Source organism: Zosterops lateralis, assembly GCF_965231275.1.
Source record: "Zosterops lateralis genome assembly, chromosome: 30".
In the NCBI taxonomy this organism is placed as follows: domain Eukaryota; kingdom Metazoa; phylum Chordata; class Aves; order Passeriformes; family Zosteropidae; genus Zosterops; species Zosterops lateralis.
This window is the reverse complement of record NC_139790.1, coordinates 1,235,064-1,262,004: the sequence shown is the minus strand read 5'-3', so window position 1 is coordinate 1,262,004 and position 26,941 is coordinate 1,235,064. Positions and strand designations below refer to the sequence as shown.

At 56.7% G+C, this 26,941-nt stretch overlaps 4 protein-coding genes across 4 annotated transcripts; 2 read left to right on the top strand and 2 right to left on the bottom strand.

Annotated features, from left to right (window-relative positions):
- Positions 1-253: 253 nt before the first annotated feature.
- Positions 254-11,730, top strand: SLC18A1 (solute carrier family 18 member A1; the record flags this gene model as incomplete). Its single annotated transcript, XM_083880398.1, has 16 exons — positions 254-257; positions 805-993; positions 1,540-1,669; positions 2,697-2,755; positions 2,941-3,024; positions 3,456-3,548; positions 4,657-4,746; positions 5,958-6,001; positions 6,111-6,171; positions 6,278-6,373; positions 8,853-8,931; positions 9,030-9,081; positions 9,604-9,667; positions 9,918-10,037; positions 10,652-10,785; positions 11,296-11,730. The coding sequence occupies 16 exons, from the start codon at positions 254-256 to the stop codon at positions 11,392-11,394; spliced, it is 1,398 nt and encodes a 465-aa protein (XP_083736524.1). The 3' UTR covers positions 11,395-11,730.
- A 406-nt stretch (positions 11,731-12,136) lies between these two features.
- Positions 12,137-16,850, top strand: MAK16 (MAK16 homolog). Its single transcript, XM_083880294.1, has 10 exons — positions 12,137-12,270; positions 12,609-12,658; positions 13,275-13,384; positions 14,260-14,324; positions 14,740-14,891; positions 15,525-15,579; positions 15,702-15,776; positions 16,070-16,180; positions 16,297-16,347; positions 16,567-16,850. The coding sequence occupies exons 1-10, from the start codon at positions 12,256-12,258 to the stop codon at positions 16,753-16,755; spliced, it is 873 nt and encodes a 290-aa protein (XP_083736420.1). The 5' UTR covers positions 12,137-12,255; the 3' UTR covers positions 16,756-16,850.
- Positions 16,849-21,222, bottom strand: TTI2 (TELO2 interacting protein 2; the record flags this gene model as incomplete). Its single annotated transcript, XM_083880397.1, has 7 exons — positions 16,849-17,517; positions 17,723-17,885; positions 18,255-18,398; positions 18,718-18,905; positions 19,133-19,225; positions 19,694-19,880; positions 20,195-21,222. The coding sequence occupies 7 exons, from the start codon at positions 21,220-21,222 to the stop codon at positions 17,437-17,439; spliced, it is 1,884 nt and encodes a 627-aa protein (XP_083736523.1). The 3' UTR covers positions 16,849-17,436.
- A 2,644-nt stretch (positions 21,223-23,866) lies between these two features.
- On the bottom strand, positions 23,867-26,732 carry DUSP26 (dual specificity phosphatase 26). The gene is made up of 3 exons (XM_083880332.1): positions 26,425-26,732; positions 25,403-25,611; positions 23,867-24,438 (listed from the first exon to the last, which is right to left on the bottom strand). The coding sequence occupies exons 1-3, from the start codon at positions 26,604-26,606 to the stop codon at positions 24,239-24,241; spliced, it is 591 nt and encodes a 196-aa protein (XP_083736458.1). The 5' UTR covers positions 26,607-26,732; the 3' UTR covers positions 23,867-24,238.
- Between the last annotated feature and the right edge of the window lie 209 nt (positions 26,733-26,941).

Genomic DNA, 26,941 nt, shown 5'->3' with positions numbered 1-26,941 from the left:
GCACTGTGGGGTCATTTGGGGCTGCCAGGGGGTGTAGTGTGGGGTTCTTTGGGGTTGTCTCAGGGGTACAGTGTGGAGTTCTTTGGGGGCAAAGTAGGGGATTCTTTGTAGTTATCTGCTGAGTACAATGTGGGGATCTTTGGGGTGGTCTCATGGGTACAGTGTGAGTTTTTTTGGGACTGCCTGGGGGTGTAGTGTGGGGTTCTTTGGGGTTGTCTCATGGGTAAATTGTGGGACTCTTTGGGGTGGTCCCATGGGTACAGCGTGGGGTTCTTTGGGGCTACTCAGGGGAAAGTGGGGAGTTCTTTGGGGGACAGTTTAGGGTTCCTTGGAGTCACAGTAGGGGATTCTTTGGGGTTGTCTGACAAGCACAACGTGGGGTTCTTTGGGGTTGTCTCATGGGTACAATGTGGGGCTCTTTTGGGACTGCTCAGGGCACCGTGTGGGGTTCTTTGGGGCTCTCTCAGAATACATTGTGGGGTTCTTTGGGGATGGTCTCAGGGTACAGTGTGAGGTTCTTTTAGGACTGGTCAGGGTATGGTGTGGGGTTCTTTGGGGCTGTCTCAGGGGTATAATGTGGGGCTCCTTTGGGACTGGTCAGGGCACAGTGTGGGGTTCTTTGGGGCTGCACTCTGGGGTTCTTTGGGGACAGCCTGGGGCTCTTCAGGGCTGCCCTGGGTACTCTGGTCCATTGGTCCGTGCCCAGGTGACCTTCCAGGCCCCCCCACCTGCCCAGCACCGCTCACCTGAGCCAGGAAACGCAGGAAAACCCCTCCCTAATCCCTTTCCCGGTTTATTTTCCAGTTCCCATCATCCCCACCTTCCTCTACACGACAGAATATGAAGGTGCCAACACCCCCGTGAGCCCAGCCCTGCCCGACACAACCCCCGCAGCCCCGGGGGCTCCTCCTTCCTCCCCCCTGCGCTCCCACCTCGACAACACCGCGGGGCCCGGCCGGGGCTTCAGCGTGGAGCTGCTGAACGGGGCGGGGAGCCCGGGATGGGATGGGATGGGGAGCCCGGGATGGGATGGGATGGGGAGCCCGGGATGGGATGGGATGGGGAGCCCAGGATGGGATGGGATGGGGAGCCCTGGACACCCCCTGAGTGACACCCCAGGAGATCCCTTGAGCGACATCCCAGGACACCCCCTGAGCAGCCCAGGACACCCCCTGAAAAACACCCCAGGAGATCCCCCCAGGGCACCCCCAGGACACCCCCTCAGCAGCCCCAAAGGACACTCTCTGAGCCCTAAAGGACACCCCCAAAGCAGCTCCCCAGGACATTCCCTGAGCGACACCCCAGGACACCCTCTGACCATCCCTGGACACCCCCTGAGCAGCTCCCCTGGATATACCCTGAGCAATCCCCCAGAACACCCCCCCAGAGCACCAGGACACCCCCTGAGTGACACCCCAGGACACCCCCCCGGGGCACCCCCAGGACACCCCCTGAGTGACACCCCAGGACACCCCCCCGGGACACCCCCAGGACACCCCCTGAGTGACACCCCAGGACACCCCCCCGGGACACCCGCAGCCCCAGGCAGGAGCTGCCTGCAGGGCGGGGAGTTCCTGGCCCAGGAGAACACCCGCGTGGGGCTGCTCTTCGCCTCCAAGGCTCTGCTCCAGCTGCTGGTCAACCCCTGGGTGGGCGTGCTGACCAACAGGTAGGTCAGACCCCCGGCTTCCTGCGATTCCCTGAGATTCCTCCGCTCCTGGAACCAGCAGGAGATGAGGAATCGCGGGGATTGGCGGGAGGGAAACAGCACGAGGTGAAATATTTCCATCCAAATGGCAGAGATTTTACCTTTCCCCAACAGCCCGAGTTTATGTCCCAGCACAAAGCTCGCTAATGCTCTCCTCAGGTGCTGCCAGGTGCTGTTTAACACCAGCAACGCCAGAATGAACAAACACAGCCTCTCACAGCCTGCTGTGGGTGGATAAAATGTTATTTTCAGGTTTTCTTTCCCTCCTGCAGACGCGGAGCTGTGCCGGGCTGGGGAGCAGAGCTGTGTCCCCCCCGGGCTGAGTTACTGGGGGTCTCTGGATGGATAAAATGTTATTTTCAGGTTTTCTTTCCCTCCCACAGATGGGGTGGGGAGCACAGCCGTGTCCCCTGGGGGGGCTTTGCTGAGTTAGTGGGGGTCCCTGGATGGATAAAATGTTATTTTCAGGTTTTCTTTCCCTCCTGCAGGCATGGACAGGAGGGGAGCAGAGCTGTGTCCCCTGGGGGGGCTTTGCTGAGTTACTGGGGGTCTCTGGATGGATAAAATGTTATTTTCAGGTTTTCTTTCCCTCCTGCAGGCATGGACAGGAGGGGAGCAGAGCTGTGTCCCCCCAGGAGGGTTTTGTAGAGTTATTGGGGGTCCTTGGATGGATAAAATGTTATTTTCATGTTTTCTTTCCCTCCCGCAGACATGGAGCTGTGCCAGGGTGGGGAGCAGAACTTTGCAGATTTATTGGGGGGGCACTGGGGGTCCCTGGATGGATAAAATGTCATTTTCAGGTTTTCTTTCCCTCCCACAGACGGGTTGGGGAGCAGAGCTGTGTCCCCTGGGGGTTTTGCAGATTTATTGGGGGCACTGGGGGTCCCTCTGACCTGTGGGCACATCACCCCCCTCAGGAGCTGCTCCCCAGCCCACAGACATCCCGGGGGGGATGAGGGCCCCTCCTGAGCTCTTTTCCCCTTCCCAGGATCGGATACCACATCCCCATGTTCCTGGGCTTCACCATCATGTTCCTCTCCACCCTCAGTGAGTATCGCCCTCCTCTCACCCCGCACAGCTCAGGATCCTCCGAGGAAGGGCAGGGCAGAGCCCCGGGCTCGGGGAGGGGTGACAAGGACAATCCCTGTGTCCTCCCACCCCTCCCGGGGCCAGCCGGGGCCCGGCTCGCCCTCTGTCCCCGCTCTGAGCCCGGCTCTGCCCGCCCCGGGCAGTGTTTGCCTTCTCAGGCACCTACGGGCTGCTCTTCATCGCCAGAGCCCTGCAAGGGGTCGGCTCCGCCTTCTCGTCGGTGGCAGGTGAAGGTTCTGGCTGCACCTGAGTCCCTGTGCCAGCTCCCCTTGGCTGGGTTATCATCCTCATCCTCCTTATCATCATCATCCTCACCCTCCTCATCCTCATCCTCATCTTCCTCATCCTTCTCCTCCTCCTCCTCATCCTCCTCATTCTCTTAATCCTCATCCTCCTCTGCTTTTTCTTCCTCCTCCTCCTCTTCTTCCTCCTTCTCCTTCTCCTTCTCCTTCTCCTTCTCCTTCTCCTTCTCCTTCTCCTTCTCCTTCTCCTTCTCCTTCTCCTTCTCCTTCTCCTTCTCCTCCTCCTCCTCCTCCTCCTCCTCCTCCTCCTCTCTGCCCCCAGCCCCGGCCAGGGAGCAGCTGAACCCCCCCAGCTGCTCCCAGAGAGGAGCCCCCCGGGCCCAGCGGGGCTGAGGGGGCTCTGTGTGTGTCCCCAGGCCTGGGGCTGCTGGCCAGTGTCTACCCCGAGGACTCGGAGAGGGGCAGAGCCATGGGGATCGCGCTGGGGGGCCTGGCCCTGGGAGTGCTGAGTAAGGGACCCCCGGAGCCCCCGACGGGACACGGACACGGCGACTGCTGATCCTGCAATGCCCGGGCATTCCAGGGGCTGGGTGCTGCTCTTCATGGGCTGGGTGCTCCTCTCCCTGGGCTGGGTGCTCCCCTCCCTGGGCTGGGTGCTCCTCTCCCTGGGCTGGGTGCTCCCCTCCCTGGGCTGGGTGCTGCCCTCCCTGGGCTGGGTGCTGCCCTCCCTGGGCTGGGTGCTCCTCTCCATGGGCTGGGTGCTGCCCTCCCTGGGCTGGGTGCTGCCCTCCCTGGGCTGGGTGCTCCCCTCCCTGGGCTGGGTGCTGCTCTCCCTGGGCTGGGTGCTCCCCTCCCTGGGCTGGGTGCTCCTCTCCCTGGGCTGGGTGCTCCTCTCCCTGGGCTGGGTGCTGCCCTCCCTGGGCTGGGTGCTCCTCTCCCTGGGCTGGGTGCTCCTCTCCATGGGCTGGGTGCTCCCCTCCCTGGGCTGGGTGCTCCTCTCCCTGTCCCCTCCCTCTGCCCCCTCCCTGGCACTGCTGGGTGCTCCCCTCCCTGGGCTGGGTGCTCCCCTCCCTCTCCCTGTCCCCTCCCTGGCACTGCCTGTGGCACTGACACCTCCCCAAACACCCAGTGGGGACTCAGAGCAACTCCAGGCTGTGGGGACGGTGGCATTGCCAGGTCCTGGGGACAGTAGCCCTGGGGACAGCGGCACTCCAGGCCCTGGGGACAGTGGCACTCCAGGCTCTGGAGATGGTGACACTGGGGATGGTGGCACTGCCAGGCTCTGGGACAGTGGCACTGGGGACAGTGGCACTGCCTGGCTCTGGGGACAGTGGCACTGGGACAGTGACACTGCCAGGCTCTGGGGATGGTGGCCATGGGGACAGTGGCACTCCAGGCTCTGGGGACAGTGGCACTGGGGATGGTGTCACTCCAGGCTCTGGGGACAGTGTCACTCCAAGCCCTGGGGACAGTGGCCCTGGGGACAGTGTCACTCCAGGCCCTGGGGACGGTGGCACTGGGGATGGTGGCCCTGGGGACAGTGTCACTCCAGGCCCTGGGGACAGTGGCCCTGGGGACAGTGTCACTCCAGGCTGTGACCCAGCCCTTCCCCTGCAGTCGGGGCGCCCTTTGGGAGCGTCATGTACGAATTTGTGGGGAAAGCGTCGCCCTTCCTGGTCCTGGCCCTCCTCGCCCTCTTGGACGGAGGTGAGGAACCAAACAATATAAACAAATAAAGGAAATTAATGAAACGTGGATATTTTGGAGAGAGCCTGAGGGGAGGAAGAGGCACACCAGCACAGATGGGTGATACCATCAGCTCCTCCATCAGGGCTAAATCATATTTTTTGCCATCTCCAGACGACCAACACAGCAACAAGAGCAGGAATTAATCCCCCATTGCTCAATAACCCCCTGATTTAATGAACAGCACATTCACTAAAGCTCTTTCAGCCATGAATTCTTTGGCAAGACACCCTTGTCTGCAGACTCCTGGTGCCACGAAGGACTCAGGCTTTGCCAGCAGCACTGGCACCTCATTTTTACTCCCAGCCAGAGCCCAGGGGAGCTCTCTGAGCACCACAGCAAAGCTCCAGCCAGCAGGAGCTGTGTCTGCACTGGGAAACGTGGAGATAATTAAATTACAGCCCTTGTCTGGCTGTAAAGCAAGATATCAGTAATGAAGCGTGTAAGAGCTGCTGGAAAATGAAATACAGGCCTCAAACTTCCTGCTTTAATCCTTTAATTTTCCTCGTCCCGTTCATGCCTGGCAGCCCCAATGGGAGAATTTGCACTTCGGATGGTTCAGGGGGTTGAAAAAAACCTTCCAAAACATTTCCAGGGTGTTTTGCTGCTCCTTCCTGCCCTGCCCACTCCAAGTTTGTCCCCAAAGAGCTCCTGCAGGGCCTGGACGGGGCACTCAGGGCTCTGGGATTGGGCACAGGGTGGACCAGATGGGGATGGGAAGGGTTTTTTTGGGATTTTAAACTCCCTGAAGTAGAGTTAGGGGAAGAACAGGGGTTTTTTGGGGATTCTAAACTCCCTGAAGTGGGTTTGGGATGAGGGGAAGGACAGGGTTTTTTTCGGGGTTCTAAACTCCCTGAAGTAGGGTCGGGATGAGGGGAATTAGAGGGTTTTTTGGGATTTAAAACTCCTGAAGTGGGGTTTGGGATGAGGGCAAGGATGGGGTTTTTTTGGGGGGATTCTAAACCCCCTGAAGCAGAGTTAGAATGAGGGGAAGGACAGGGATTTTTTGGGGATTCTAAACTCCCTGAAGCAGAATTTGACTGAGGGGAAGGACAGCGGTTTTTTTGGGATTCTAAACTCCCCAAAACAGGGTTTGGGGCTGAGGGGGAGGACAAGGGCAGGGGACCAGCATTGCCTGCAGGAAGGAGCCACCAGCACCGTTGTCTCCCCAGCTCTCCAGCTCTGCATCCTTCAGCCCTCCCGGATCTCCCCGGAGGTGAGCAGGGAGCAGGGAGAGGCTGGTGGGCACTGTCCGGGGCTGGGGGCTGTGCCAGGGGCCACCTGGGGTCACAAACAGCCCCCAGACTTTGTCACCCTCTTTATAGAGCACCAAAGCCACCCCGGTGTCCACCCTGCTGAGAGACCCCTACATCCTGGTGGCTGCAGGTAAAGGCCCACCCTCGCATTTGTCCCTCAGACCTGCTTGAAACAACAAAATGGGCTAAAAAAAATAGTTTTTCTCACTTTTTCTCCCTTTTTCTCCCTTTTCCAGGAGCCCTGTGCTTCTCCAACATGGGTGTGGCCATGCTGGAGCCCACGCTGCCCATCTGGATGCTGCAGACAATGTGCTCTCCTCAGTGGCAGCTCGGTAGGTCCTGTCCTCTTCCCTCTGAGCTTCAGGGGGTTTAAAATGACAAAAAATCCCTAAATCCCTGAGATTTGGAGAGTTTAGGATGTGAAAAAATCCCACAGCTTCTTCCCCCTGAGCTTTGGGGAGTTTAAAGTGCCAAAAAAGTCCTGCAGTCTCTTCCTCCTGAGGTTCCAAGAGTTTAGAGTGCCAGAAAAATCCCGCAGCCTCTTCCCCCTGAGTTTTGGGGAGTTTGTAATGTGAAAAAAATCCCACAGCATCTTCCCCCTGAGATCCGGGAGTTTAAAATATGAAAAAATCCCGCAGCCTCTTCCCCCTGAGCTTCCAAGAATTTAAAATGCCAAAAAAATCCCGCAGCCTCTTCCCTCTGAGTTTCCAAGAATTTAAAATGCCAAAAAAATCCCACAGCATCTCCCCCTGAGGTTCCAAGAGTTAATCCTGCAGGGTTAACCACATTCTGTGGCTGTTGGAGGAGAGGAAATCAAACACAAACCAATAGGGAAGCTGTCCCAGGGAAACGGAGCTGATCACTTTTATTTATTGTCAGCAAAAGGGGATATGAGATATAAACAATTGGTAAAATCCCAGAAAAAAACCCTCGCAGACCCAGAGAGTCCAGCCCAGGCACCAAGATCTGGCCCTGCCCAAACACTGCTTGAATAATCTTTTCCGTCACTCCCAAAAAATAAAAAAGAAAAGGAAACATCTGCCCTCCTGCCTGTGCAGCCAGGCTGGGCACGGCTCCAATTCCAGCTGGGAAATATCCTCAGCAGTGGCTGCTCCGCTCTGTTATGGGAAAGATTGTGCAGAATTGGCTCCTCAGCGGGGCGATAACGGGGCAGGGAGCGCCTCTTCTGCAGGGCAGAGAGTGAGGATGTTGATAAAACCCCCAAACAGCGCATTTTCTGCAGGGCAGAGAGCGGGGATGGGGATAAAAACCCCAAAGAGCGCCTCTTCTGCAGGGCACAGAGTGGGGATGGGGATAAAAACCCCAAACAGCGCATTTTCTGCAGGGCAGAGAGCGGGGATGGGGATAAAAACCCCAACAGCGCCTCTTCTGCAGGGCAGAGAGCGGGGATGGGGATAAAAACCCCAACAGCGCATCTTCTGCAGGGCACAGAGCGGGGATGGCGATAAAACCCCAACAGCGCCTCTTCTGCAGGGCACAGAGTGGGGATGGGGATAAAAACCCCAACAGCGCATCTTCTGCAGGGCACAGAGTGGGGATGGGGATAAAAACCCCAAACCGCGCCTTTTCTGCAGGGCACAGAGCGGGGATGGGGATAAAAACCCCAAACCGCGCCTTTTCTGCAGGGCACAGAGCGGGGATGGGGATAAAAACCCCAAACCGCGCCTTTTCTGCAGGGCACAGAGCGGGGATGGGGATAAAAACCCCAACAGCTCCTCTTCTGCAGGGCACAGAGCGGGGATGGGGATAAAACCCCAACAGCGCCTCTTCTGCAGGGCAGAGAATGGGGTTTGTGCCGGGCTGGGGTTGGGGAGGCCAGACGGGCTCTGCAGAGGCGGCTCAGGGTGAGATGGGGCCGTTCCCAGCACCCCAGGCAGGGCAGGACGGGCCGTGCTGATCTCCAGCTCCCCGGGAAATGGGATTAGGAGATAACAGCGCCTGTGCTCGCCGCAGGAATAGCCGGGAATGGTGATAAAATACCCCAAACCGGCGCAGGAATGACCCGGAGGGAGCCCCGGGCTGCACTTAGGTGGCACAATTGGATTGCAGGGGCTGGAATTGGTGCTGATTGAGTTATCCCCAGCAGCGGGGAGGCACTAAAAGCCTCTCTGGAGAGAGGGGGGAGCAGAGCCCGAGGATCCTGGAGGGGGGAGAAGGGACAGAATGCAGGGAAAAAACACTCAGGGCTCCCCTGTCAAAGAAATTTCACTCCAGAAGCTTCTTTAACAAAAGAAAATTCCTAAATGTGTTGCCTAAAATGTCCAGGGACCTGAGATTTGAGAGCAGTTTGGATTTAGAGCTCGACACCGACCCACCCCTCTCTCATGAGCTGTTCCAATCTTGAGGGGTTTCTTTATTTTATCTCTTTCTCCCATAATTCTGGGGGAAAAAAGACCCAGAAGAGCTTGGGGTAAAGCTGAAGCATTAACCACGTTCTGGGGGTGCTGGAGGAGAGGAAATTAAACACAAACCAATAAGGAAGCTGAACCAGGGAAATGGAGATGATGGCTTTTATTTATTGTCAGCAAAAGAGGATATGAAAAATAAACACCTGGTAAAGCAGCAGGGAGAGCAAATATTTAATTGTGGGCTGCATCACGATCCCTGAGCTTTTTATTTTATTCCTCTTTATTTAGTGGGGGAAAAGGTGGAAAGGTGGAAGAGAAACTGTGACAGGAGATGTTCTGGCTCACATTATTCTCCAAATGAGGCAGCTGGGGAGTGAAAAACGTGTACAAATCTGTGGTTTTTTGGGCACAAAACACTTTTTAATCCCTTTCTGTCTCCCAGGGATGGCCTTCCTGCCTGCCAGCATCTCCTACCTCATTGGCACCAACCTCTTTGGGATCCTGGCTAACAGGATGGGCAGGTCAGTGGGATATTAAAAAGATTTTTGGCTCGGCCCAGCCCAAATTTCAGCCTGTTCTGCTCGAGGCTGAGAACTCCCACCCTCTGCTCACGTTGCAGGTGGCTGTGCTCCCTGATTGGGATGGCTGTGGTGGGAATCAGCCTCCTCTGTGTGAGTAAAACAGGGGAATTTGTAGAGATTTTCATGGCCCTGGCACAGCAAATGCTCAGGGGTTGCACCTCTGGATGGGTTTTGCAGGTCTGGGAAAGGTCTCCAGATGTTAAGGCTGAGAGATTTGGGATTGTTCAGCCTGGAAAAGGCTGAGGGGTGGGGGAATTCTGGCTGGCCAGGACTGATGGGAGCCTGCAGGGAAAATGGGGAGAGAGGATTTATAAGGGATGGAGGGACAGGATAAGGAGAAATGGCTTAAAAGTGACAGAGGGTATGGGATATGGGGAATACATTCCTCCCTGTGAGGGTGGGGAGGGGCTGGGATGGAATTCCCAGAGGAGCTGTGGCTGCCCCTGGATCCCTGGAAGTGTCCAGGGCCAGGCTGGAGCACCGTGGGATAATGAAAGGTGCCCCTGCCCATGGAAGGGATTGAGACAGAAAGACCTTTAATGTCCCTTTAAGGTTCCAAACCCTGTGTCCCACAGCTCTGCTGGCTCACACCTCCTCTCCCTCCTCTCCCAGGTCCCTCTGGCCAGCAACATCTACGGCCTGATCGGCCCCAACGCCGGCCTGGGCTTCGCCATAGGTAACCTGAGGGTGCTGGGGCTGCTCTGGGGCATTTCCCGGGCTCAGGGGACACTGAGGAGCCCCTCACACCTGGGCAGGGATGGTGGACTCCTCCAGGATGTCTATGGGGCAGCTCCCCGGGATCAGGGGGCACTGAGGAGCCCCTCACACCTGGCAGGGGTGGTGGACTCCTCCATGGTGCCCATGGGGCAGCTCTGGGGCATTTCCCCGGGGTCAGCGGGCACTGAGGAACCTCTCACCCCTGGCAGGGATGGTGGACTCCTCCATGATGCCCATCATGGCCCAGCTGGTGGACCTGCGGCACACCTCTGCCTACGGCACCGTCTACGCCATCGCCGACGTGGCCTTCTGCATGGGCTTTGCCATCGGTACCAGGGTGGGACTGGGGGTGGAGTGGGAGTCCCTTGTGCCATTAAAGGAATTTCCAACTGCCCTGCCCCTGGAAAAGGTGTATCCAAAGGCTTCTCCCCCATGGATCCTTGCAGTCATTGTGCAGTCTTCTCTCTGGATTTCCCAAGTCCATCACCCACCCCATGGGATCCCCTTTCCCTATTTCCCCATTGGTTATGGGGCTGGGTGTCCTGTTCCTCTCCTCCCTATGGTCACTTGCCCTCTTTCCTGCCCCTTGAACCTGTATGAACCTGCCTCTTGTAGCACCCACAAACCTCAGACCCTGAATAACCACATGTTCCCCCTCTTTGGGTCCAAATTCATCTTTGGCACATGGAATAAATCCCTGCTGGAAATTGCTCTGGGGCTGGGAGCCCTCTGCCCCTCAGCTGAGCTCAGCCTTGTACCGTGTGTGGATGTGTGAGCTGGAATTGCTGCCTGAATCCCTCTCAAGCAGTTTCTCCACTGGAGAGGCTGACTGGGATCTATAAACCCTTAGCTACACCCCCAAAAAGACACGCTGTTACAGTGTGGCTACTCGGGGTGTATCTCCTCGCCTTTTTGTCCCTTTTTTTGACATTTGGGTTGACAGGTCCCTCCACGGGCGGGGCGATCGTGCGAGCCCTGGGCTTCCCCTGGCTGATGGTGATGGTTGGGGCTCTGAACGTGGCCTATGCCCCGCTCTGCTGCCTCCTGCGCAGCCCCCCGGCCGCCGAGGAGAGCACGGTCAGTCTGGGGTCATTCCCTGGAGCTCCATGTCCCAGGGGTTTGAGGGAGTTGGGAATAAATTTGCCAAGGACAGCAGGGGGGATTCATCCGTGGAAAGGGTGCTCAGGGTGGGTTTGGAGTCCCCATCCCTGCAGGTCTCATCGCCATGCCTGAATGTGGCACTCAGTGCTCTGGGTTGGGGATCAAAGGTTGAATTTGATCTCAGAAGTCTTTTCCACCCTGGGTGATTTTGGGATCCATCAAGCCTGTGGGAACAGAGGAGTGAATGGCACTGCCTGAGGGCTCCATGCCGCCCTCAAAAATGGATTAAAAAAATGGATTAAAAAACCCTCAGATAAAAGCAGGAAAGTTTATAGAGTCCTTCCCTGCACTCTCAGCTTGTATTCCCTGCAGAAAAATCTGCTTTGGCTTTTCCCCAGTGTAATAGATAGCGCTCCTGTCCTGTTAACTTTATAAATGAATGATTATTTGTACTAAAGCAGGATTTTTTTTCTCTGCTCCACCCAGGCCATCCTGAGCCAGGAGTGCCCCACGAAACCCAAAAACTACACCCTGAGAGGAGCCCAGCGGGAATTCCCCCTCATGGAGGCGGAAAACACGGAATAACCAGGGCAAGGAATGCATTCCCCGCTTTGGAGTCAATATTCTGCTTCCAGAACACAAATATTTGAGCAGACACAGTGAACTCAGCCTCCCTCAGAGTTGTGGGGGGCTGAATTTCCAACTTTTTTTCCAACATCCAGGATTTTGAGGTTCCATCCATGTAGTGAAGCCGCTGTGGGATTTAAGCACGGAATCAGTAAACATGTCACTGCAATGTCACCTCTGAGGACACTAAAAATTGTTCATTTGTGTCTCAGTATAGCCTGATGTATTGTGTTATGTCTATGCTACTGGTGTGTCCTTTCCAACGTACATTAAATTAACTTACTCGTTTGAAGAACTCTATAAAGAAACTGAGATGGGAGTAAGGTTTAGACTCAGCCAACAAAGCCAGTTAGATTGTTGTATTTAATGTGGTTTTATCAGGGGCTCCAGCCAGGGGGGCTCGGAAGCTCTGAGGGAAGAGCTTGACAGAGAATCCGCAGTTTCCCCCAGGGCTACACAGTAAGAACGAACCAGCCGTAAACACATCGCTCGGGGCTCCTCAGTGTCTGTTTGTGCGAGAGTTTGTTTAATCTCTTCCCTGAGGGGGCGCGGCGCTGCCGCCATGACAGTTCAGCCCGCCTTTTTCCCGCCCTTTTCCCCACCCTCCTTCCCGCCCTTTTTCCCCTCTCTCCTTCCCGCCCTTTTTCCCGCCCTTTTTCCCGCCCCGGGGTCGCCGCTCTCGCGAGATTTCGCTCTCCCCTCCCTTTCCTGTAATGGCGGCGCCCTAGACCGCGCGGCCGGCTCCCCTCAGCACCGTCAGTCCCCGCTGTCACCGCCGCCGTTTTCTCTGTCACCGCCGCCACCTCCCTCACCGCCACCATGCATTCGGACGATGTGAGTCCGGCCGTTTTTATGGCCCTGTGTTAAACGCCCGCCCCGCCGCAGGGCCCGCCCCACGTGGCTGAGGGTCCCCCTGTCCCCATCGCGGCCTGAGGGGGACAGAAGGACCCGGGGGGTGGCAATGGGGATTTAACAGCGGCAGAAATGCTGTGTCTGAGCTTATCGGGGCACCCCACGCTCCTTATTGGGGGAACACCCAGAAAACCTCAATGTTTGTGGGGTTTTTCCCCCTCAGAGCCGCACCGGAGCCTGGGGGGGACATGGGGGGCCGGGTGAGGGGTGTCACAGAGTGTTATAAACGGGGTGTATAAAGGCGATGTTTGTCCCCGCAGGTTGTCTGGAGCATGCTGGGGAACAGGCAGTTCTGCTCCTATAAAATGACGTGAGTTTTTGGGGGGGATTGGGGTGGGCTGAGCCCGGCGGGGTTTGGGGGATCCAGAAGGGAAAAGAACAGGAGGGACGTGCTCAAGTGACAAAAAAGAGCCACACTTGCTTGTCAAGTTGAGAGCGAGACAAAAAAGAACTTTATTTTTAGATTCAGGGTTTAAATAGAGTTTGAGGGGACGAGGTTGGCATCCCTCAGACCTCACAGTCCATCAATTTGTTTTCCCCCTAAAAGGAATATATTTACCAAACATCAGTCTTTAATTTTGTCACAAGAGTGAAAAAAAATTCAGTAAAAAACAAAACCAAAAACAAACAAAAAAAACCCAACAACAAAACAAAACAAAACAAAAAAACACAAAACAAACAAACAAAAAATAAAACAAAACCAAACAAAAAAACCCAAAACAAACAAAACCAAACAAAAACACACACAAAAATATCAGAAAGGCTAAAAAAATTCAGAGCAACACCCAGTACCCCCCAAACCCCCCAGCAGTGTCACCTCAGTGCCACCACCCATGAGACCCACACAGGATGGGCTGAGCTGTGGGATCAATGGGCTCTTCCTCTCCTCCCCTCACGAATTTCCTTTTCCTCTCTTTTTTTTCCAGCACCAAAACTCAGAATTTCTGCAGGAACGAGTACAACCTGACGGGGCTGTGCAACCGCTCCTCGTGCCCGCTGGCCAACAGCCAGTACGCCACAGTGCGGGAGGAGAAAGGTCTGGGGATGTCCCTGAGGGCTGGGAGAGGGAACTCTGCTGAGCTGAGATGTTCTAGAAACACGGGGGTTTATTGCAAGGGTGGTGGGTAAAAAGGGCTTTGCCTTCCGCCACCAGCCTGGGCTGGAGGGAACCCCAAAGAGAGAGGGAGAGAGAACAGGAGGGTGAGAGGTGAGAGAGCTAAGAGAGGTGGGAAAAAGAGAACCAGAGAGTGAGGCCCTTGTTCCAATCCATTCTATCTCCTTTTGTGCTGAATATTCTGATTTACAGTGACCAACCAATACATGACACAAAATCCTATAGAATCTACACGCAGCCTATAAGAACTGCTACATTACCATACTGTGTTATATTTTAAACTCTAAAAATGACTCTTTAGGCTTTTCTGTTTTGCTGCATTGACCTTTGGATCCCTTTTGATTCAATCCAAAGGGATTCTCCCTCAGCTGGCCAGGCAGTTGTCTTCAGTTTATATAGTAATTAAGATTCAGTATCCTACAACTCAAAGCCAGCTTCCATTTCTATTTTGATTATAGGTTTTCATATTTTCAGAATTTTTTGCTAAGCAATCATATTTATAAAGTTTCCCTGATTCATCTTCCCCCAACACCAGGGACAGCAGGGGGAATTTATTCATGGAAAGGGTGCTCAGGCCTCGGGAAGGGTTTGGAGTCCTCATCCCTGCAGGTGTCATGGATGTGACACTCAGTGCTCAAAGGCTGGATTTGATCTTGGAGGTCTTTTCCACCTGATGGTTGTGGGATTGTTGTGATTTTGGGGTTCCAGAGGGCTCCCCTGGGCAGGGAGGGGTGGGTGGCAGTGCCTGGGGCAGCCCAGCCCTGGGAGGGGCTCAGGGGGTTTGTTCCTGTTGCCAGGTCGCTGTTATCTCTACATGAAAACCATCGAGAGGGCGGCGTTCCCCCGGCGCCTCTGGGAGAGGGTGAGCTCGGGGACACGGTGGGGACAGTGGGGACAGGGCGGTGACAGCTGTGGGGACAGGGCAGTGCCAGTGGCTCTGGGGTCCCCAGAGTGGGGACAGAGGGGAGGGACACTGTCCTCAGAGAGGGAACAACCCTGAGCTGGGCCAGGGCAGGCTCAGGTGAGACAGCAGGAGGAATTTCCCCATGGAAAAGCTGCTCAGGCCTTGGAACTGCCCCGGGAGGTTTGGAATCCCCACCCTGGAGGTGTCCAGGGAAGGACAAGAGGTGACACAGGAGGTGGCACTCACTGCTCAGGGCTGGTGACAAGTGAGGGCTTTTCCTGCACGATCCCATAACCCTGGCAGCAATGCAGCCCCTCCCCACCATCCCATTCCTGTCCTGCCGTGTCACCCAGGCCTCCCCCTGTCCCTGCAGGTGCTGCTGAGCAAGAACTACGAGAAGGCTCTGGAGGAGATCGACGAGAACCTCATCTACTGGCCCCGCTTCATCCGCCACAAGTGCAAGCAGAGGTTCACCAAGATCACCCAGTACCTGATCCGCATCCGCAAGCTGACCCTCAAGAGACAGTAAGGGACACAGGGGGACACACTGAATGACCACTGGTGGCTTCTGGAGCTGCTGCCCCTCTCCTGAGCTGCTGGGACAAGGAGCTGGTCCCCGTTTTCCTGAGGGGTTTTAGGTGGATCTGACGGGGATGAGTTGCAGGAATCTGGTGTGTGAATGTGCTGAGCTGGAAAGGACTCACAGGGATCATTGATCCCAAATCCTGGCCCTGCACAGCCCCCCCAGCAGCCCCAGCTGGGAGCAGTGTCCATCCTGGAGCTGTGGCAGCCTCGGGGCAGTGCCCATTCCCTGGGGAGCCTGGGCAGTGCCCAGCACCCTCTGGGGGAAGAACCTTCCCCAAAATCCAACCTAAACCTCCCCTGACACAGCTGCAGCCATTCCCTGGTGCTGTCCCTGTCCCAGGGAGCAGAGAGCAGAGCTGTCCCTCGGGAGGAGCTGCTCCTCCTGTGGCCCCTGCAGACCCTTCCCCATCCTTTGGATGGGCTCTGACAGCTTTGGATCTTCCCTGTCCTGAGGCACCCAGATGGACATTGCACACATTTGGGATGCTGCAGCTGCTGCCTGTTTGTGCCAGAGGCTGTGACATTCCCAGTGCTCCCTGTTGTGACATTCCCAGTGCTCCCTGTTCCCTGCAGGAGGAAGCTGGTCCCGCTGCGGAGGAAGATTGAGAGGCGTGAGAACAGGAGAGAGGTGAGGAGTGCCCTGTGTCCCCTCCTGTCCCCAATGACTGCTCTGTGTCCCCTCCTGTCCCCTGCTGTCCCTGCTGTGTCCCCTGTGCCCCGTGGGCTCACGGAGCTGCCCTGTGTCCCCAGGAGAAGGCCCTGATCGCCGCCCAGCTGGACAACGCCATCGAGAAGGAGCTGCTGGAGAGGCTGAAACAGGACACGGTGAGGGTCACACACAGCTCACAGTGCCCCTGAGGGCTCCCCAAAACACCAGAGAGCCCCAGAACACCAGGGCTGCCCAAAACACAGGGAGCCCCAAAACACAGGAGACCCCAAAACACCAGGGCTGCCTCAGCTCTGTGCACAGGAAGCCCCGAAACACCAGGGTTCCCCTCATCTCTGCAGGAGTTTGGGCTCAGAGTTGGGAAGGGGCTGATGCTGCCCCGTTTACCTACAGCCCAAAGTCCATCTTTATTTCTCCTGTGTCTTATGGAAAATCCCAATTTTCCTTTCAGTATGGAGACATTTACAACTTCCCCATCCACGCCTTCGACAAGGCCCTGCAGCAGCAGGAGGCAGAGAGCGAGAGTGAGTCAGAGAGGGAGGAAGAGGATGATGATGATGAGGTAAAGCTTCCAGGAGATGCTGAGCTGGGTCTGCCCCTTCCTGCTGGCTGAGAACAGCTCAGAAAAAACTTTTGGTGGCTCTGTCTGTGCTCAGTGCCTGCCTGTGTTCCTTGCAGGGCAAAAGGGAGTTTGTGGAAGCAGAGGACAGCGAGCTCAGTGACTTCGAGGTGGGTGAAACACCAGGAACAAACTGGGGCTGAGCTGCGCCCTTGGGGCAGCAAAATCAGGGCTGTGGGAGAGGATTGTACAGTGGGAGCCCAGCCCAGCTCCTCTGGAGCCCCAGGGATTGTGGAGTGGGGAATATTTGAGGTGATTTTGGGGGAAAAGAGGAGGTTTGGTTCCACAGCCTGCTCTGACAGCACTCTGGTCACTCAATTCTCCCTCAGGACATGGACAAGCTGGAGACAAGCAGTGAAGAGGAGCAGGAAGAGGAGGAAGAAGTAGAGAAGGAAAGCTCCCAGTCCAAATCTAAAGGGAAAAGGCCCCTGAAGGGCCCAGCCAGGAGGAAACGTCCCTACATTGAGATCGAGTACGAGGAGGAAACAGAGCCTGGCACCAAGACAAAAGCAGCCTGAGCCCTCCCTGAGCCCGTTTTTACTGACTGACAGAACTCCAGCTGTGTCACTGTCACCAGACAGGCACAAAAAACCACACTCACACATCAGGCTGTGAGATGAGAAGAAGAAGAAGGCAGTTTATTTGGGTTTAGGGTTTAAATAGGGTTTGGACTTTGACCAGTGATTAGGGAATGAGGTTGACACCTCTCTGACCCCACTGGTCAAACCAGAAATTCATCAATTTGTCCTTCCTTCTGGAAAGGAATGTGTTATCTACAAAACACCAGTGAAAACTCCAGTGCAGAAATGTAAAAACATCAGAAGGCTGAAAAATCAAGGCTGAAAAAACAAGTCACCAGAGTCCAGCATCTGTCACCCACCTGCCAGCCCAGCCCAGGTTTTATATTCCACACATTTCCTGCAGGGACAGTGGGATTTCTGTCCTGAGCCCAGGGAGTTTGTACAATAGGTGAACACAGCTCGAGGGAACATCCCTCACCTCTTCTCCAACCTGAGAAAGCTCAGCCCAGACTCTGCTCCTGGCCTGGGGACTCTGTGTGAGGCTGGAGAAAAACCTCACCTGGCCCTGGGGGCACCTGGATGTGTGTGGGGCTCACAGGTGGGACAAGAACGACAGAACTCTTCAATAAATACAAGATTTTATTTGTACAAAAAGAGCAGTGAGCAGTGCCAGGCAGCTCAGGTGCTCTCCTGCACCTTCCTCAGGCATTCCCTCACCCTGTTCTCCTCACAGCTGCTGTGCACCCCTTCCAGCAGCACCTGCAGGGGGAAAAACACCATTCCCAGAGCTCTGACACTCATTTTTTGTGTCACCCAGCCCTATGGTGGAGCAAACACCATCAACAGCTACAGAGTCACTGATCAATCAGTGGAAAAGGTAGGGGGGGAATTAAAAAATCCTGCTGGAATTCCAAATGCTGCAGGGCTGAGAGGGAAGAGGGCCCTGCAGGCAGCTCAGACTGACCTTCACCTGGCCCTGGCAGCAGTGGTCCAGCAGGATGAGGCACTGGGTGGCCCCGTGGAGCAGAGCAGCCCTGACAGGCTCTGGGGTGGGGCCCTGATCGGTGTGAACATCCCACAGCAGCCTCAGCAGGGCCTTGAGGAGCACGGGGAGCCTGCAGGGCATCCTGCAAGGGAAAAACAACCTCATCACAACGTCCCTGGGGCAGGAATGGGGCCAGGACACTCAGGATGGTGTTGGGAATGCTGTGGCCAGTCCACAGCACAGGGTTCACTCCACTCTGATTTAATTTATCCTTTAGGAACAAACAGAAATCGGATTAAAATGAGGACCCAGCTTAATTTTGAAACCAGGTTTTTCAATGATGGGACAGATTTTTCCCTTGGCATTTCAGTTTTTGTTTTTGTTTTTTTTTTTTTCCTCAAGAAAAAGTAACTTTGGGTTTTAAAGTGGAAACGTTCAGGATAGGAATGAAACATTCATGTTTCAGGCTCCCAGGAGAGCTTTTCAGTGTGTAATCCCCCCAGAGAGGTACCTGGGCCAGGCGTGCTGGATGGTGCACTGCAGAGTCTCCAGGATTCCCAGCCTGGCCTTTTCCTCGGGGCCATCAGACACCTCCAGGTAGCCCAGGATGACTCTCTCCAGCCTCTTCAGGTGCCTCACGATGAGGATGCCGAGCCTGGAGGTACAAACACACCCTGAGGAGGGAGGACAGATACCCTTGGATCCCAAAAATACACCCTGAGGAGGGAGTTTACCCTTGGAATCCCAAAAATACACCCTGAGGAGGGAGTTTACCATTGGATACCAAGCCCAGAGCTCAGGTAGGGCTCTCACCCCCTCAGGAAGGTGAGCAGGGTCCCCAGGTGTCCCTGTCCCCTCACCTGGTGACAAAGGCTGGCAGTGTCCCTGTCCCTGTCTCACCTGGTGACAAAGGCTGGCAGTGTCCCTGTCCCTGTCTCACCTGGTGACAAAGGCTGGCAGTGTCCCTGTCTCACCTGGTGACAAAGGCTGGCAGTGTCCCTGTGTACACCCTGCGCAGGGCCAGGCGGTGCTCGCCCTCCATGTGTGTCAGCACCAGCTGCAGCACCTGGTCCCAGTGGCTGGTGGTCTCTCTGCCCTGGCTCTGGTGCCTCTGGGATCTCTCCAGGACGGGCAGCAGGTCCAGCAGGCACAGCAGCACCGCCTGGTTTGGGCACAGAAAGGGAATCTGAGCTCCTGTTCTCCAAAAAACAACAAATCCCAACCCTGTGGCCACCTGGAACGGGGCAGGAGGGAAAAGCTCTTCTCTCAGTTGGATTTTCCTGAGCTACTTTGTCTCACAGGACTGTGAGAGGGAACACTCTCCTGCCTTAAACTGAGGGGCTGCACTGCCCCAGGGCACCCCAAACCCGAGTTTTGGGTCTGTCCTACCTGGATGAGAGGGGCCTCCCGGGAGTAGAGGTGGTTGTAGAGGGCGTGGAACACCACCTGGGCCCTGTTGAACTGGCACAGATCTGCTCCTGGCTGTAACAACACACAGCAGGACACAGAGTCACTGCTGGGCAGCACAAAACCCTTCCCAAAGTGTGAGGAGCTGCTGTAAATGCAGGTGGAAGAGAAATCAGGGAGCTGATGACATGAGGGGACACACAGTCACTCCTGGACAGCACAAAAACATTCCCAAAGTGTGAGGAGCTGCTGTAAACGCAGTGGAAGAGAAGTCAGGAAGCTGATCCACACAAAGCAATGGCTGGGGCAGGGTCAGGCTGGATTTTAGGGAGATTCTTCCCCCAGAGGGTGCCCAGTGAATGGGCACAGCCCTGAGGCTGCCAGAACTCCAGGAAACTCTCTCATGAATGAGATTTTTGGGGTGTCTGTGCAGGGCTACGGGAGAGACTCTGATCCCTGCGATTTCCCTTCCAGCTCAGGACATTCTGTGATTGCCCCTCCCTTCACACAACACCCACCAAAGGTCTCCAAACCCTCCCTCACCACGTTGAGGACGATGTGGTGCAGGCAGCGCACTCCCAGCACTTTGTTCTCCTCCTGGAAGTCGTCGGAGAGGAGCAGAGCCGGGGGCAGGACCCGGCCCAGGTGGGGGCACAGCCGGGGCCGCCCGAGGTGGAACAGCGACCAGGAGAACACGTCCTTGGAGGCCGGGTTACACTTCCAGGTGTCTCTGGAGAGAAAAACGCAGCTCAGAGAAGGCACAAGGCTCATTTTCCCTGCACTGGAGACTCTGAGCAAGCTCTGACCATCATCCTCCCACTGCTGGGCGTTTGTAAAGCTCCTGGTTTTGTGTTTAGCATCCCTTGAGCCTCAGTTCCTCCCATTTCTGGGTGTTTGTAAAGCTCCTGGTTTTGTGTTTAGCATCTCTGGAGCCTCAGTTACTCCCATTTCTGGGCGTTTGTAAAGCTCCTGGTTTTGTGTTTAGCATCCCTTGAGCCCCAGCTCCATTTCCCAGTGTTCCCTCCAAGCACACTCCCCACTCACTTGGTTAACTCCGGCTTCAGGACATCCATCACCGCTCCGAATCCTCCTTCCTCATCCTCCTCTTTCCCCTGCAGGAATTCCTGCACGGACTCACAGCCCGCGGTGCGGACCAGCCTCTGCAGCACCTCCCGAGCCACCGCCCGGCTCCCGGCCGTGGTCCAGGGCCTTTTCTCTTTGTGTGTGACAGCGAAAACAAACGCGTGTCCCAACACCCTGCGCAGGGCCGGCGTTTTGTGCCTCCCGGCATCTTCCAGCTTGTGCAGGAGGAGCAGGAACACGGAGCCAACGCGCTCTGCCCGCTCGGCCACCGCTCCCGGGGCTGGATCCCCCCCGGCGGGCTCGGCCTGGGCCCCGTCCCGCTCCCGGCGCGGGGGAGCCGCAAACCCGCCCAGGGCCGCGGCCAGCCCGGCCAGCTCTGCCGCCGAGACAGGCAGGGAGCGGGGATCCGCCGCCTCCAGCAGCGCCTTCAGCTCCGGCAGAGCCTCGGGGACCTGGGGGAGAGCCAGGAGGGCCCGCTGGAGAGCCCCGGGGTCCTGGGGGAGAGCCAGGAGGGCCCGCTGGAGAGCCCCGGGGTCCTGGGGGAGAGCTCTGGGCGCTTCAGGCAGAGCCCCGGGGTCCTGGGGGAGAGCCCTGGGTGCTTCAGGCAGAGCCCCGGGGTCCTGGGGGAGAGCCCTGGGTGCTTCAGGCAGAGCCCCGGGGTCCTGGGGGAGAGCTCTGGGTGCTTCAGGCAGAGCCCCGGGGTCCTGGGGGAGAGCCCTGGGTGCTTCAGGCAGAGCCCCGGGGTCCTGGGGCAGAGCTCTGGGTGCTTCAGGCAGAGCCCCGGGGTCCTGGGGGAGAGCCCTGGGTGCTTCGGGCAGAGCCCCGGGGTCCTGGGGCAGAGCTCTGGGTGCTTCAGGCAGAGCCCCGGGTGCCTCGGGCAGAGCCCCGGATCCCTCGGACAGACCCGGCCGGCCCCGCTGCAGCCCCCGCCGGGCCGGGGAGGGTGGGGGATCCCGCTCCGGGATGCGGTCACTGCTGTCGGTGTCCATGGTGTGACAGGAGCCGGCGGGAGCTGCCGGCGGGGACACCGCCCTACGGACACACGGCTGGGGGAGAGTCCTGAGGGGAGCGGGGGGCCCGGGACAGCTCAGAGACCACCGGGACCCCCTCAGGAACCCCCTCAGAGACCCCCAGGACGCCTCAGAGCCCCCCGGACCCTCTCAAAAACCCCCAAGCACACCCAGGACTCGGTGAGAGACCCCGGGGCACCTCAAACACCCCCAGGACCCCCTCAGGGATCCTCAGGATCCCCTCAAGGACCCCTCAAGCACCACCAGGACTCTCTCACAGACCCCCGATCTCCGCCGGGACCCCCTCAAAGACCCTCAGGGACCCCCGGGAGCCCCTCATAGACCCCCGATCTCTCCCAGGACTCTCAGAGACCACCGGGACCCCCTCAAAGACCCCCGGGCTCCCCTCATAGACCCCCCGAATGTCCCCGGTCCCGCCGCCGCCGCCGCCGCCACCCGCACCACGCGCGCGAACTGTCGCAAAACTCCCCGCCTCGGTCCCACTTGCCGTAAAGCTGCCGGCGAAGGGGGGGCGTGGCTCCGCGTGAATAAATTAGCATCGCTAATTAGCGGCGGCGGAGAGCGCTAAAAAAGGCGGCGAAGGGCGGAAACAGCAAGAACGAGGACGGGAGGAACGGACAGAACGGTTCAGTGAGGGTAAAAAAAGGGGAAGGGAGGCTGGAGTGTGGCGACAGCGGTGTCGCCGTGACCTTGAGGGCAGTGGCCTGGCGGCAGGAGGGGGCGCGGCGGCCATTTTGTCGATCCTTCCAGTTCATGGCGAATGATGATTGGGAGTGGCACGCGGCTGCGTGACGTGTGCGCCCTGCGTTACGACATTGCACAGTCCCATCTGACCGCCTGGGGGGTCCTGGCGTCACTCTGACGTCATCTTTCCCTGCGCGTAGCAAAAATAGCGGAGATCCGGAGGCGGGGAAGGGCTGTGGGGGTGTGGCGTTACTGGTGACGTCATCTTGGGGAGGTGACTGCTGATTGGGCCTGTGGTGTCGCTGCCGTGTGTGACGTCATCAACATGGGGTGTGAGGTGGGGATCCTGGGATTGCCGGGATCCCCCTGGGCTTTATTGGGATCCCAGTTTTTGGGGTAAAAATCCCAAACTGAGCCGAGATTTTGGGGTAAAAATCCCAAACCAAACTATGGTTTTTAGGGCAAAAATCCCAAACCAAAACACATTTTTTTTGAGGGTAAAATCCCAAACCGAGCCTCATTTTTTGTGTTAAAAACCCCAAACCGAGCCGTGTTTTTTAGGGTAAAAATCCCAAACCAAACTGTGTTTTTTTGGGGTAAAAATCCCAAACAAGCTGTGGTTTTTGGGGTAAAAATCCCAAACCAAACTGTGTTTTTTTGGGGTAAAAATCCCAAACCAAGCCACTTTTTTGGGGGTAAAAATCCCAAACTGAGCCATAGATTTTGGGAGTAAAAATCTCAAACCAAACTGTTTTTTGGGGTAAAAATCCCAAACACGCTGTTTTTTGGGGGGTAAAAATCCCAAACCGAGACACATTTTTTTGGGTTAAAAACCCCAAACCAAGCTGGGGTTTTTGGGGTAAAAATCCCAAACCGCTGCGGCCCCTGCGGGCGGCGGGAATTCCGGGAATGCCGAACCCCGCCGGGAATTCCCGCACTCTCTGTGTGTGTGGCAGCGCCCCCGGCTCCTCCTCCAGCCCCAATCCCTCCCGGCAGACGGAGCAGGCCGGCTGTGGGAGGTGAGACCCAGCCCAGGGCGGGTGTGAACCGCCAGGCTCGGGGAATCCCGGGAATTCCCAGCCGGGAGCTCAGCCCTGTCCCCAAAACACCCGCGGGGAGGGGAAATCCCTCCCGATCCCGGCCCAGATTGAGCCTCCAGCCTGTCCCGGCACTGGGGTGTGTCCCCAGGGTTATCCCAGTTCATCCCAGCCCTGGGAGGTGTCCCCAGGGTTATCCTGGTTTATCCCAGCCTGTCCCGGCACTGGGATGTGTCCCCAGCGTTGTCCCGGTTCATCCCCAGCCTTTCCCAGCCCCAGGAGGTGTCCCCAGGGTTATCCCAGTTCATCCCAGTTCTATCCCCAGCCCTGGAATGTGTCCCCAGGGTTGTCCTGGTCCATCCCAGCTCCATCCTCAGCCTTTCCCAGTCCCAGGAGGTGTCCCCAGGGTTATCCTGGTTTATCTCAGCCCTGGGAGGTGTCCCCAGGGTTATCCTGGTCCATCCCAGTTCCATCTCCAGCCCTGGGATGTGTCCTGAGAGTTGTCCCGGTTCATCCCAGCCTGTCCTGGCTCTGGGAGGTGTCCCCAGGGTTATCCTGGTTTATCCCAGCTCTGGGAGGTGTCCCCAGGGTTGTCCTGGTCCATCCCAGCAGCTCAGGGGCTCAGGTTTGGGGCACTGAGTGAGGATCAGGATGGGACAGTGAGTGAGGGTCAGGTTTGGGCACTGAATGATCTCAGATTTGGGCACTGAGTGATCTCAGTTTTGAGGCACTGAATGATTTCAGGTTTGGGCAAAGATTGGGATCTCAGGTTTGATCCCCAGACTGAGAATTTGGGGTCACTCAGGTCCATCCCATCCTCCCTGCCCCCCAGCCCCGTGACAGCCCCTGAGCTGTCCCCAACCACACCAGACCTGCCCCAGCCCCTTCCTTAGCGCTGCCTTTATTTCGGGGGGTGACACGAGGCACGGAGAAACACCCAAACACCACGAGAGGAGCTGAGGCCGAGCCCACGGACCCGACACCACCACAAACACACGGGACACACCACGGGGGACACACACAGAGCTGCAGTGCCCCGCCACGGAGGGGACACAAACGCCACGAGGGGACAACAAAGCCTCAAAGGCTCCCTGGAGGCCACAAATGGGTGACGTGGGGCTGAGTCCCTGCAGAGGTGTGGGGCGAGCAGGTTGGGATGGAGGCCATGGCCGGATCTCCTCAGGAGGGGCAGAACTGCAGGTGGAGGGGCTGGATCACCCCATGGGAGACCCCCTGAGCTTTGGGGGAGCCCCTCAGGAGCTCCTCTTGAGGCGCAGGGCGTTGTCCAGGGCCACCAGCTGGCGCAGGAAGCCGCGGTTGGGGATGATCCCGCGGTGGTCCTTGACCGTCTTTATGGCTTCCACCAGGGGCATGTGGTGGCGGATCATGAGGTAGGCGAGGACCAGGGTGGCCGACCTGCTGACCCCGACAGCACAGTGCACCAGGATCCTCCCTGTGGGGACAGGGGGTCAGGGAAATCCACATTCTGAACCCCCCGAGCGCCCAGAGGGCTGTGGAACACCCCAGGGAGCTGTGGGTCATGGGGAGAACCTGAGGGGAGTGAGGGGTTGTGGGGTCAGAGTGTTCTGGTGGCCCCAAATGGACAGGATGGGCTCAGAAGGAGCTCAGGATACAGGCTGGGGATGAGGGGACAGTGCTCTCAGCCAGCCTGTTCTCTCTGGGGAGGAGGTGATGGCATGAGGGGACAGCATTGGGGTCATCCTGTGAGGGGACACCACTGGGGTCATCCTGTGAGGGGACACCATTGAGTTGATCCTGTGAGGGGACACTCTTGAGATGATCCCATCCAGGGGACATTATTAGAGGTGATCCCATACAGGGGACACCATTGGGGTGATCCCACGAGGAGACACCATAGGGGTCATCCCTTCCAGTGGACACCATTGGGGTGATCCTATGAGGGGACACTATTGAGATCATCCCATGAGGAGACACCACTGGGATCACCCCATGAGGGGACACCACTGAGGTCATCCCATCCAGGGGACACCATCAAGATGATCCCATAGGGAGACACCAATGAGGTGATCCCACAGGGAGACACCATCAAGTTGGCCCCATGAGTGGACACTATTGAGGTGATCCCATCCAGGGGACACCATTGGGGTCATCCCATGAAGGGACACCATCGAGATGATCTTACGGGGAGACACCAATGAGGTGATCCCATCCAGGGGACACTATTGAGATCATCCCATGAGGGGACACCACTGGGATCACCCCAGGAGGAGACACTATTGAGGTGATCCCATCCAGGGGTCACCACCGAGGTCATCCCACCATCCCAACCCTTGTCCCCGACCACCCTCAACCAACACCCACCACCATCCCACCCCTCCATCCATCTCCCCCCACCCATTCTCCCTCCCCTCTCCCCATTCCCCTTGCCCCGTCACCTTCATTGAGGGCCTGGTGGATGAAGTCGGCGGCGGGGTAGAAATAGGGGCTCATGTCGAAGGAGGGCGAGTCGTGGGCCTCGATGCCCAGGTAGCGGATCCCGGTGCCCTCGTAGAACTCGGCGCCGCCGCGCCAGCGGCAGTGGGAGGCGTTCAGCACGTGGGTGATGCGCAGCTGCAGCAGCTCCCGGCGGTTGGACGCGATGTCCCTGTGGGGAGGGGACACCTCAGGGCTGGGAAAGTGTCCCAGGGACAGCTCAGGGCAGGGAAAGTGTCCCAGGGACAGCTCAGGGCAGGGAAAGTGTCCCAGGGGACAGCTCAGGGCAGGGAAAGTGTCCCAGGGGACAGCTCAGGGCAGGGAAAGTGTCCCAGGGACACCTCAGGGCAGGGAAAGTGTCCCAGGGGACAGCTCAGGGCAGGGAAAGTGTCCCAGCACACCCAGAAAGGCTGGACTGGACAAGCGTTTCTGGCTGAGAGAGATGAGTTTAAAAACCTGGAGGATTTTTGAGGTTATTGGGGTTTAAAGTGACTATATATTATATATCATATAGATATATAATATAATAATATATTAAATGATGTGATGTGATATAAAATATGATATGATATGGTATGATATGATGTGATATATAATATGATATGATATAACATTGTATAATATTACACAATATATAATAGAATACATTATATATAATATATAATATATAATATATTATATATTATATTTTATATAACATTATATATAATATATATTATATATTATATATTATATATTATATATTATATATTATACTGTATTATATTATATTAATGAATATGATGTTAATTATATTAACTAATACTATTTTATTAATGTTACCATAATTAATAAAATATCGATAGAATTAATAATATATAATGTAGTTATCACATTGTATTATATTAATACAATAACAATAATAAATAATAAATAATGAAAATTAATAAAATATATTAAAAAAATAATAAAAATAAAAAATAAATAAGCCGGTGCCGTCACTTACTGATCGCCCAGGTAGAGGCCGGGCCACACCTCATCCGCGTGGTTACAGGCGGTTTTCCCGGTGTAGAGCAGCCGCTCGAGCTCCAGCACGGTGAGCACCGGGCGCGCCCCGCGCTGCTCCCGGCCCGGGGCCCGGCTGGGCGAGCGGCTGCCGCTCCGGTACAGCCGGGACAGGAACGCCATGGGAGCGGCCCGGGCCCGCCCCGCATCCCCGACACGGCCCGGGGCGTCACCGCTGCTGCTGCCGCCCGTCCTCCTGCGGGAGCGGGACAGACACCGGCTATGGGGGGTGCTGACCCCTGGGTGGGAATGGGGATGGGGAGAGACATCAGCTCTGGGGGGTCCTCACCCCGGGATGGGGGTCTGCGGGGATGGGGAGAGACATCGGCTCTGGGGGGTGCTGACCCTGGGGATGGGGCTCTGCGGGGTGGGAAAGGGGATGGGAAGAGACATCAGCTCTGGGGGGCTCCTCACCCCGGGATGGGAATAGGGATGGGGAGAGACATCAGCTCTGGGGG